This window comes from Spermophilus citellus, assembly GCF_964194105.1.
Source record: "Spermophilus citellus genome assembly, chromosome: 2".
Lineage (NCBI taxonomy): Eukaryota > Metazoa > Chordata > Mammalia > Rodentia > Sciuridae > Spermophilus > Spermophilus citellus.
Window position 1 is genome coordinate 201,815,857 of NC_138183.1, and position 11,962 is coordinate 201,827,818.

The window sequence follows — 11,962 nt, forward strand, 5'->3', positions numbered from 1 at the left end:
AGGGAAGAGACAAGAAAAGCAAACAACAATACGGAAAGAACATTCACCAACACAGCACAGAGTGGATGTAAATTGTCCCCAAAAAGTGTCTAAAGATATTTAAAGCTTATAAACTAACTGTCTCTATGGAAGGAAAGCATGAAATAAAAACTATGCCTGCTCAGGAGGATGCAGCAAAACAAAAGAAACTGGTAGCACCTTCATGGACAGATTTCAGGAAAGTGATAGATTTAAAAATCTCAAATACAACGTTGATAGCAAAGATATTGATAAAGACAGAAGATACTGAAGTAAGGGCTAAAGACAGCAAAGAATTTTGAACAAAATAAAACTAAAATGAGTCATTAGAATAAAAACTGGCGATTGGAAAGCTAACAAAAAGATCCAGTACATACATAATTGATATCCCTACAAAAGCAAAACACACTTAAAGTATTGACTTGAGGAATGGAGATTTGCATAGACTCCATCTTACAAAGCGTTACAAGAAGGAAATTATAGAGAAAGATAAAGCTCTTCAAAGAGTATCTATAATTAAAAAGCTAAAATTTGTGACAGATGTTTCTGATTTTGACTATTATAACAACAAATATAGTTATCTTTTTCTAATGTTTTTTAACTTATTTTTAAACACGGTCTTGCTATTTTGTGAAAGCTGACACTAAACACCTGGAGCCATGCAACACTTCTTCCTCAGCTTCTTACATAGCTGGGACTATGTATGAAATTCTTAAAGAGTCTCCAGTCAATGACTGGGCAAGGATCTAGCACTTCTGACCCATGTGGGATGCCCTAATGTATACTCCAGAGCTCCCTCTTGGGCAAGAAGGAGGGCTGTTGGGAAGCAGGAGGACTCCTCCTGCCAATCGTGTCAGTTCTTTTCCTTCCCAGATGTTTGCACTCCTCACTGCATTTCAGACTCAGTTTCCTAGAGATGCCAACAGCACAGAATACTCAAGATAGTTGGGGGAAGCATGCAGTAAATAGGGTTCAAGGACTGGAGGTGATCCAAGGACCGTATAAAGAAGAATGATCAGTGAATTCCACTAGTTTCAACAGTAAACAACAAAAAAGAATCATTCATTTTTTAAAATAAAATGTTGGAGAGTATATTTTGGCCTACAGATGCAAATGCAACAAAAGTCTCTTAAACAGCACCTATAGTTGAAAACTATGATTATTTCTTCCAAGTGAGAGTTCAAGAAACTTCCCATATAGCTTTCTGGCAACCACCACTCCATAAATCTTTCAAAAAATACCAAGATAAAGCAGCTTGGTATTATAACATGTGTAACTCCATGAAGTGATCTAGTTTGGGCCTTTACAAAATAAATTCTTTTTTTTTTCTTTTTTACTTATTCACTGAAGAGATTTGTACTCCTGAATTAAAAATCACGTCGGTATATTTGTAGGTCTCTTGAGCTTAAAGCAATTGGTGAATCTCAGTGGGCTTTCAGGCCATCTGAAATAGTTACAAGCATTAGAAAAGTAATTCTGCTATAGCAATTAAATTATATAAACAGGGTGGAAGATATAGCACAGTGATTATGTTCATGCTTACCATATACAAAGCTATGAATTGGATTCCCAATTTCTCTTTCTCTCTCTCTCTCTTCCTCTCTCTTTCTCTCTCTGTACAAACATGTATGTGTACATATATACTTATATTTATGTATACATTTACAAAAAATTTTATCTCCTCAGTCCACTTTGAGAAATCTAATCACTCAAAAAATAAAATCATCAATATATAACGTATAGATAATTAGCGAAGCATCATCTTAATAAAAATAGTCTAGTAATGACATGAATGTTCCTAATTGCAAAACTGATGACTAGGTTGTTTTACCATATGTTATGGAAATGTAAAAAAATAATAATGGTACAGTATTAAAAAAGAGTGTCTCCTAAAATGTTTTCAAACGTGGGAAACTAAACAAATTAAGCATACTCCTAAAAAGAAATATAAAATATTTTCATTATTTATTAATTTAAATACAGTTCAGTTGGGTAATTAATGAATATCACATATATTCTCAACAAGTCAGACTGTGTGTAAAACCACTGCTCTCCGCCATAATTTCACCAAAGCCCTTTTCATCTCATTGTTTCGCAGGCTGTAGATAAGGGGATTCAGCAGGGGTGTGAGCAACGTGTAAGCCAATGACATCAGTTTCTTGGTTGCTGGTGAGTAGCTGGATTTGGGCTGTAAATAAGTCATACTGGCTGTGCCATAGAAGAGGGTGACTGATGTGACATGAGAGGCACAGGTGGAAAAGGCCTTCTGCCTCCCAGTTGTTGATGGTATCTTCAGGATGGCAAAGAGAATTCGAAGGTAAGACAAGAGTATCAACAAGAAAGGAACCAAAACAATCAAAATGGTGCCTGTGAAGGCATAGATTTCAAACAAGAAGGTATCTGCACATACCAGTTCCAGCACTGGGGGAGTCTCACAGAACAGATGATTAATTTCATTGGGTCCACAAAAGGGAAAACTAAATACCCATGTGGTCTGCACAGTAGCCACCATGATCCCTGAGACCCATGAGAACATTACTAATTTCACAAACACCCTCTTGTTCATAATCATGGGGTAGGTCAGAGGATGGCAGATGGCAGCAAATCGGTCATAAGCCATTGCCCCCAGGAGAAAACACTCAGTCCCCCCAAAAAGAAGAATGAAATACATCTGTGCAAAACAACCCGCAAAAGAAATTGTAGTTCTCTCTGTGGTTAAGACCACTAGCATTTCAGGCATGATGGCTGCACTGAAACTCACTTCGACTATAGATAAATTCTGCAGGAACAGGTACATGGGGATGTGGAGGGTCTGATCCAGCAAGATGGCAGCTATGATGATAGCATTTCCCATCAGTGTCACCAGATAAACAACCAAGAAAACCCCAAAGATCTGCTCTTGAAATTTAGGTAAGTTAGAGAAACCCAAGAGAATGAATTCAACCACAGAGCTTTGATTTTGTCTTCTCATTGTAGTACTGGAGCCCTATTTTGTTTTTGCAGACATAATAAGCAAAAAAAAAAAAAAAAAAAGAAGTTACGGTCCAATAGCTGAGAGCAACAGCCTGCATTTAAATCAGAAATTCTGGCAGAGAATGAAGAGAGGAATCCATCCTCACAAAAACTTATGCTGAAAATTTTGGAGAATATCAAAATACTAGGATTAGTGGATCAAATACAAAAGGAAACATGAAGAATTCTTTTTAGAAATCAAAATGCTATCAAAATTCTGTTACAGTTTGTACACTATATAGTTTGTAAATAAATATAGCTTTAAAGTAAATACAAATATTTTATAACACTGGTTTTAATTCCATAACTTTGCTATAGGTATCATCTATTTTAATCAATGTTACATAAATATATATAGAGAGAGTCACAAAAAAATAGATGGAAAAAACTAACCTCAAAATTCTGACAGTAACCTAACAATCAGTAATAGTGAATTTTATGTAAATTTACTGAAATACTCACTAGATTCAAAATGAATAGAGTTTTATATGACATTAAAATGTGACAACATTTCATAAGAACATTTAGAAAGGGTGTATTTTAGACTCATTTACCAATGGTGACACCTGTAGACTACGTAAACTGGCTCCAGGCTTATTGATTTCTTTTGATTTCTGGACAATTCTATTGAGATTTCTGTGCATGTGAAATTTTTAGGGTCAGAGCTCCAAGGCCCAATCTTCCAACCATGATGATTTAAGGACAAGCCCACTTTTTAGTCATTCTGGAACTATAATTTCAAAATTTCCACTCTCTCGAACCACTCTCTCTTTTCCCTGTCCCTAATATCCTCATTAAGAAGTTCATGGAATCACTAATTATTCAATAAGATATGATTGACCACCTACCTACCTTTTTCCAAACTCTATGTAGTCAGGAACACTATAGAGTCAAGCATTCAACAGAGACCAAAGCACACTACCTAAAATAACTATGACCCTCACCAGTAAGTTACAAAACATACCCCCTCAAACCTCAGGACTCTATATGAACCTCTTACCCTCACTATGTTTTTTAATTTTTACCAATTGACATTATATATGTATGTGTAAAAATTTAACCACAGTATAATCCCTGAGAGTGGGAAAATTTTATTTCTGTGCTAACTACACAATATTACAATAATCGCTGGCTCATGACAGATGTCAAAACACCAAGTTTTTGCCAGAGGAGGTGGCTCATGCCTGTAATCCCAATGATTTGAGAAGCTGGACAGGATGATCAAAAGTTTGAGGATAGCTTCAGCAACTCAACAATACCATGTCTCAAAACAAAACAAAAAAATTTTAAAAACGAAAAGGCCTGTGGACTTAGCTCAGTGGTAAAGCATCCCTGGGTTTAATTCCCAGTACCGGGGGTAAAAACAGTATTTTTTTAAACAAATGAATAGAAGATATTAGGAAAATTAGACTGTATCTTTAAAGAATACAGTGTCTAAAAGAAAAGTAAAGCCAGTACACGACACAATAGGGAAAAAACTGCAAGTAAAAATAAGTGCTTTAGACAATTTAAATCAGGGAAAGATTACATGTGACGGGAGATGGAGAGACAACCATATTCACAGGATGCTGTGGGTGGAAGGGCCAGTGGATGGAAGGGCCACAGGATGCACTTGCTTAAATCCGAGGTCCTCGATGACAATAGGCCTAGAGTAGAGACACTGTTTCTTCTGTGATGTTCTGAAAACCAGAGGAAATACAAGAGAGCCGAGGAAGCCAGTAGGACACAGAATCCCAGCCAGATGAAGGTATATGATGTCTTCAGTGCAGATCTGTAGGGTATTAGCAACAGTAGAAGACAAATTGCTTTATTCCCGAGTTGGACCATAGTCATGTATTCCAATCAAGTTATTTACATATTTTTGATATGAAAAATCCTCCTAAAGTTAGTAAAGTACACTCTGCAGTACAAAATATTCAAGACTTATTTCTAATAGCAAAAAGAATGTACAACATGTAATCAATTCCAAATATTAGAAAAATGGACAGGTTTTGAAATTTATATTATTTAGATATTATAAAATCTTAGGAAACTTTTATAGAACTGATTAAAAGCACATAACAGAATAAAATTATCTTTTTTTAAAAGTAAGATAACTATGGTTGACAGTAACTAATTGCACAACTCAAAATACCTAGCAGAAATTCTTTAGAATCTTACACACACACACACACACACACACACACACACACACACACACATAAAGTGGATTTTTGTTTTGGCTTGGTTTGTTTGTTTGTTTTCTAATAGGTGTCTTAAGTGGTAGAAGTGCCACTTACTCTCATACGATCATTGCACACCTGTATACATGTTTTAAAATGTCACATTACATTATAAGTATGTATAATTAACATGTTCTGATTTAAAAATGTATGTATGTTTTTAAAAATAAATAACACCAAAAACAACAATAATAAGAAAACTATGAATAGTGGTAAAGAACAATTGATCATGAATGTTCCCTCTTTTCTCTATATATTAAAAGACTAACAAGTAGGACTTGAGCAGGTTGCTTCTTTCCTTAGGTTTCAGCCTGCCAATCATATATGGTTAGTGTGGGACTTATTGACAAAGTTCCCTGAATTTCATGATTAGTGCATGCAAAGTCCTTATGCCTGTACTATGGTCTGCAGTTTTCTCTGAAAAACAAACAAAAAAGAAACAGACAAGCATCAAACCAAAAAATCTTCTGATTCAAATGCTTCAGCTGTGCCTACTGATCCCTGAGGCATGTCTTCAACAGCGTCATCAACCCTCACTGAGAACTCGCAGCAAAAAAAAAAAACCTTTAACAAGTACACAAGAAGGAGCCGCATTGCCTTACCCATTGACTCTGACTCTCATTTGCCTGCTACTTCAACAGCACTCTCACCACTGATCAAAATACACCTGTTCATATATGCAATTCAGTGGTTCACTGCACTGATTTTTAACCTCCTATGACATAGAATCATGTGCCCCAGAGAATCCCTCCAGAGAGAACTTGGAATGCTTCTCATAGACCTTCTCATATTTTGTATGAGAGCTACAGAGAATTGAAGAATTCAGTTCTGGGCAGGAAAGAAAGCTCAAGAGAACACACATGGAGCGCCAGTCCTCCATGTGTCCACAGGGATTGGAGGCCTTGTACACATGAGACTCAACTCTAATGCGACGTCTCCCAGTAGGAGTTTTGTGAAATCAGAGGGTGAATGAACCTTGTAAACAGGGAAAGAAGGGAGGAGTCAGGGGAGGTGTGAGCAAAGGCAGGTAAGCAGGTGGAGGATTCAACTGGACAGAATGCACAGTTTGGGCAATGGTGGGAATTAAGTAGAGCAAGAAGACTGGTGCTTTAGTATGTTTCAGATGTCATCATGTATGTGAGTGCCAGTTCAAATTCCATTTCTTACCAAGAACAGAGAAATACCTAAATTTTAAATTCAGTGATCCAAAGTTGAGTGATCTTCCAATAAACTTGAAATTCCTCAAGGGCCAAGACTATTTCCCCAGGGACATTCACATTAATCCACTCCTAACAGAATTGATTTATGATAAATAAATTAAAAACTAAAAATTATAATGAAGATGTATCTTTCATTTTATTTTTGTTTTGCGGTGCTAGTGATCAAAGTCAGGGCCTCACACATACCAGACAAATGCTCTACCATTGAGCTACATCCAGCCCAAGATGTGTATTTTAAGTTGTACATTGTTCTTGGCTTTTTAGCTTTCAAAATTTTTTTTTATTTCTTAATAGACTCATTTCATTGATGTCTTTAAGAGCAATGAGAAAATTTCAGGACACCAATGGACAGAATCCAAAAACCGAATTGGCTAATAATGCTTACTGAAGGCTGTGATAGAAGGAATATACAACATTCAAATATTACTCAAACTGGTTTCAACCTTCTGATGAAATTGCTTTTAGTGAAAATCCAGTTCATGTTATGCCTCCACTTTTAATTTTGGGCAGAAATACTTGTAAATAAAGATGGCTTTTCCCATAACTAAGTGAAAGCATGGAAAATAATTGTGTTTTACTCCTTTATTGCTATCCCTAAAGCAGAAATTAAGGGCAGTACAGCTGATTTGATAACAGAGTTGATAAACTGGTCCCTCTCTACTCTCTAAGAGCAACATTGAAACAGAAAGCAAGCATGAAATGTTGCAAATTTTGTAACCTTGAAATTATGCATTCTGAATATGTCACAAAATTAGTGATGTAACACAAGGGCCACAATTAATCAATTATATTTGCTTCCCACAATAAACCTCAAAAAAGAATTATTTTTTGTTATAAACAAAATATCTGAGGACAATTGAAATGGTAATACAAAGAAAGTCTCTAAAACAGTATGTAAATGAAAATGATACCAACACTGGCAGGTGAGAACTCAGGAAACTTCCCATGTAGTTCTCTAATCAACAACATTACACAAAAATTCATAAAAGCACCAAGAGAAATATAGATTTAACCCCCCCCCAAATAAACATATTTTTAGTCTTTTCTGGAACCAAATTTTACTTCAGAAATAAAAATCACATCACCATGTTGGTCTCTTGAAGCTCTGTCAGTGAGGATCAGTAGGCCCTCAAGTGAAACTGAAGTAGTGATAATCATTTTGAAAATTAACCTATTACATTTCCTAGTACTCCTAAAATAATAGCTATTAAAATATATAAGCACCAAACTACTCATCCTATCAATCCTATCAGTCCATCACACAGAAATAAAAGCATCAATACATTGAAACCTATTGAACTAGATATTTATTAAAGCATCATCTTAATCACAATACTCTGATAGTAACCTTGATGCCCATAATAGAGAAAGGCATGAATAGACTGTTGTATCATGTGTTGTGCAAACTTCTTTATCTTTTAAGAACAAATGACAAGGGGCTGTGGATGTGGCTCTCTCTTTTAAAAAATAATAATTTAAAAATAAATAAATAAATTTTTAAAAAAAGAACAAATGACAAGACTACAGTATTAAAAGAGAAGGATCTCCTGATATATTTTCAAACTCAACAAATTCAACAGTGTGAACACACTAATATCAAGAAATGGAATCTGTTATCATCATTTATTAAATTCAAATAGAGTTCACTTGGGGAATGAGCAAATCTCACATGGCTTCTCAACAAGTCAGACTGTAAAACCACCGCTCTCCGCTATAATTTCACCAAAGCTCTTTTCATCTCATTGTTTCGCAGGCTGTAGTTAAGGGGATTCAGCAGGGGTGTGAGCAATGCATAAGCCAATGACCTCAGTTTCTTGGTTGCTGGTGAGTAGCTGGATTTGGGCTGTAAATAAGTCACACTGGTTGTGCCATAGAAGAGGGTGACTGATGTGACATGAGAGGCACAGGTGGAAAAGGCCTTCTGCCTCCCAGTTGTTGATGGCATCTTCAGGATGGCAAAGAGAATTCGAAGGTAAGACAAGAGTATCAACAAGAAAGGAACCAAAACAATCAAAATGGTGCCTGTGAAGGCATAGATTTCAAACAAGAAGGTATCTGCACATACCAGTTCCAGCACTGGGGGAGTCTCACAGAACAGATGATTGATTACATTGGGGCCACAAAAGGGAAAACTGAATACCCATGTGGTCTGCACAGTAGCCACCATGATCCCTGAGACCCATGAGAACATGACTAATTTCACAAACACTCTCTTGTTCATAATCATGGGGTAGGTCCAAGGATGGCAGCAAATCGGTCATAAGTCATTGCCCCTAGCAGTAAACATTGGTCACACCAAAAAATAGCATGAAATGTATCTGTGCAAAACAGGCCACAAAAGAAATTATAGTTCTCTCAGTAGTCAGAACCACCAGCATTTCAGGCATGATGGCTACACTGAAACTCACCTCCACCACAGATAAATTCTGCAGGAACAGGTACATGGTGATGTGGAGGGTCTGGTCCAGAAAGATTGCAGCTATGATGATAGCATTTCCCATCAGGGTCACCAGATAAATGACCAAGAAAACCCCAAAGATCTGCTTTTGGAGTTCAGGAAAGTTACAGAAGCCCAAGAGGATGAATTCAACCACAGAGCTTTGATTTTGTCTTCTCATTGTACTGCTAGAGCTCTATATTGTTTTTGCAGACATAGTAAATGAAAATTGAGATCACAGTCCAGTTGTTGAGAAATCAAGTCTGTTCTTTGTGTCAGAAGATATAATGACACACACATTTTGAGAGAACATCAGATTGGCAGTTTTGAAGAATGGTCAATAACTCATAACAGTGAATCTTTAGAATAAGAAGTGAAGAATTTTAGCTCGGAAATCTTATTTAAAATGTACAGAATAATAGCAGATATTCTCTGGCAACTTTTTTGCTTTGTAGCAAAAAAATAAATCTATTCTTAGAGCATGTATGAATGTTGTATTATTTAGAATCCATTGTCCATTACATTAATGTATGCATCTGTGTTCTTTTTAATTTTATCATCATATGTGCATTTTAAAATAGAATTTCAAATTAGACAAATAGCAATAAATGCAGAAAAAATAAAGTTAATGATAATCCCAATTTTGAACACTTTTTTGGTCAATATTTACTATAAATACCAAAGTTCAAATATATTTATATTACCTTATTAAACATGAAAAATAAAAATAATATACCAAGATATAAAAACGTTCAAACGGAGTTGAATTGAAGATTCACTTTTCTTAGGTGAACATAAGTAAAATGGCTTTAAGGATATTGATTTTTAGTCAGTCTGGACTTGGCTACTAATATTGACATTTGCCTCAGTGAGAAAGTTTAGAGGTCAGTTCTCTATAGCCTATCAATAATTATGTCATAAGGTGAAGGTGGCTTTTAGAGCTACAGAAAATATCAGTTAGGATCATTCTGATCCTGTGGTTTAATCCCTCTCTTTCCTTTTCTCTCTTCCTTCCCCTCTCCAAAGCACCCCCCCCCCCATATATTAGGAAGCTCATTAATCATTACCTACTCAATGAACACTGATTTAGCAGCTACTGCAGAGGGCCTCTGTACACTTACATATAAACTTGTTCCATAAACTGAATAGTGAGGCCTTCCATGACCACACTGTATGCAATAGCAGCTCTTAATTCCCATCTCCCTGGTTTATTTTTCACCATAACACTCACCAACAACTGAAATAAAACATATTTATTTGAGCTTTTATGTTAGTATCTACATCTTCCTTCTAGAATGAAGTAAACTCCAGGAGGACAAGAACTTCCTTCTAATCCTTGCTGCCTTCAGAATGCCTAGAACAGGTAATAGATGACATAATAGAGGCTAAGCCAATATTTATTGAATGTATGGAGAAATAAATATTGAAATTTGGAAAACCCACACTCTAGCCTTGAGGAACATAATACCTGAAAGAAATCAAAGGCATTAATAAAAAGAGCTTACATGTAATGCCAGGTTCTGTAGATGTTTGAGGGCCCTTGTGTGGTTAGAAATACTACTGAGTTGAGAGCCAGTCCTGTCTCTGCCATGACCTCCAAGATGAATCTCTCCCTCTCCCTCAAGCAAGTTTCCATCTGCCTGACTGGAAGCAGCCAAATAACCCTAAACAGGCTTTCTGGTTCTAATATGAGTATTTCTGATTTGTTGCTTAAAAAAATATGCAGCTTCAGGGCCTCTGCTGCATTTAAACAGGGGTCAGGCTGAAGGGAGGATGGAATGGCAGTGAATGAGCACTTAGGAGGCAAACATAATGCCTGAGTCATCTTGAACCAGCCATTCCCACACTGAGCTCACCATTATTCTCCCAATCTACTCTTCCAGAGCACCACTCTGGGGGCTGAAGATGGTAGAGCATTATCCTAGCATGCATGAGGTCCTGGGTTTGATCCCCAGCATGCATAAAAGAAAAGCCAGAGGGCCTTTCTCAATAAAGCTCTCCATTCTTCCTGCTATCATCCAGATCAACTCTTCCTGTCCCCAGCCTTCTCTTCACCCACAGGGCCTCAGCAAGTCAAGCCCAATCTCCCTGTCTCCTTCCCTTTCCCTTCCCTTCCTCCCATGTTTTAACTGACTTTCTATGTTTTGTACCTTCTCCTACAATCTGTACCTCATAGCCTCATCAAAATAATCTCACTCTCCTTCCTGGAAACTTCAGGTCTCCCCTGATCGGTAGAGTTAAATGTCCACTTCTCAGGCTGGCACTTAAGGGAAACCAGAGTGATAATAACAGTTTTAGAATTTTAAATGAGGAAAAATTAATTCTGAATGGAAGACAAAGGCTTCATCACACGTTATCATGGAGAGAAGGTGAGTTAGCTTTCCATCACTGTGACCAAAATAACTGACAAGAACAACTCAGAGGAGGAAAGAGTTATCTTGGCTCACAATTTTAGAGGATTCAGTCCATGGTTTGCCACATCTAAAGCAGAAACATCTTGGAAGAAGGGCATGATACAGAAAAGCAGCTCAGCTCATGGCAGCCAGGATGCAGGAAGAGAGGAAGGGGCTGAGGAGAAGATAAATCTTTCCAGGGTACATCCACCAGCTTCCTCTAATGAGGTCTCACCTCCAGTGGTCTATTGAGCTATGAAGGATTAATCCACCAAATGGACTAATCTACTGATGAGGTCAGAGCCCCATGATTTGATCATTGCCTAAAAGCCACACCTCTGAATCTTGCTGCCTTGGGGACCAGGTTTTCAACATGTGAGCTTTAGAGGAGAGATTCCAGGTCTAAACCATAAAAGAAGAGCCAGCAGGTAGAGAAGAAAGGTTTAGGAAGGAAGTCTGGCCACTTAAGTAGAAGGTATTTCATGATATCATGGAGGCCTACTGACCTTTTTATGAGGCTTTGAAAACCTGAAGAAATACAGTGTGGGATATAAGAAGCCAGGGACCAATCAGCTGAAGACATGAAATGTCTTAAGTGTAGATCATTAGGACATTAACAGAGTAAAAAACAGATTGATTTATTGAGTACAACCATGATGA

The 11,962-nt window shown here is 37.0% G+C and overlaps 1 protein-coding gene and 1 pseudogene across 2 annotated transcripts; both read right to left on the reverse strand.

Moving 5' to 3' along the window:
- Positions 1 to 2,044: 2,044 nt before the first annotated feature.
- On the reverse strand, positions 2,045 to 2,989 carry LOC308642859 (olfactory receptor 10A3; the record flags this gene model as incomplete). The annotated part of the gene is made up of 1 exon (XM_081282237.1): positions 2,045 to 2,989. The coding sequence occupies one exon, from the start codon at positions 2,987 to 2,989 to the stop codon at positions 2,045 to 2,047; it is 945 nt and encodes a 314-aa protein (XP_081138363.1).
- A 5,194-nt stretch (positions 2,990 to 8,183) lies between these two features.
- Positions 8,184 to 9,090, reverse strand: LOC308641995 (olfactory receptor 10A3-like; annotated as a pseudogene). Its single transcript has one exon. The product of its transcript is annotated as an olfactory receptor 10A3-like (transcript).
- Between the last annotated feature and the right edge of the window lie 2,872 nt (positions 9,091 to 11,962).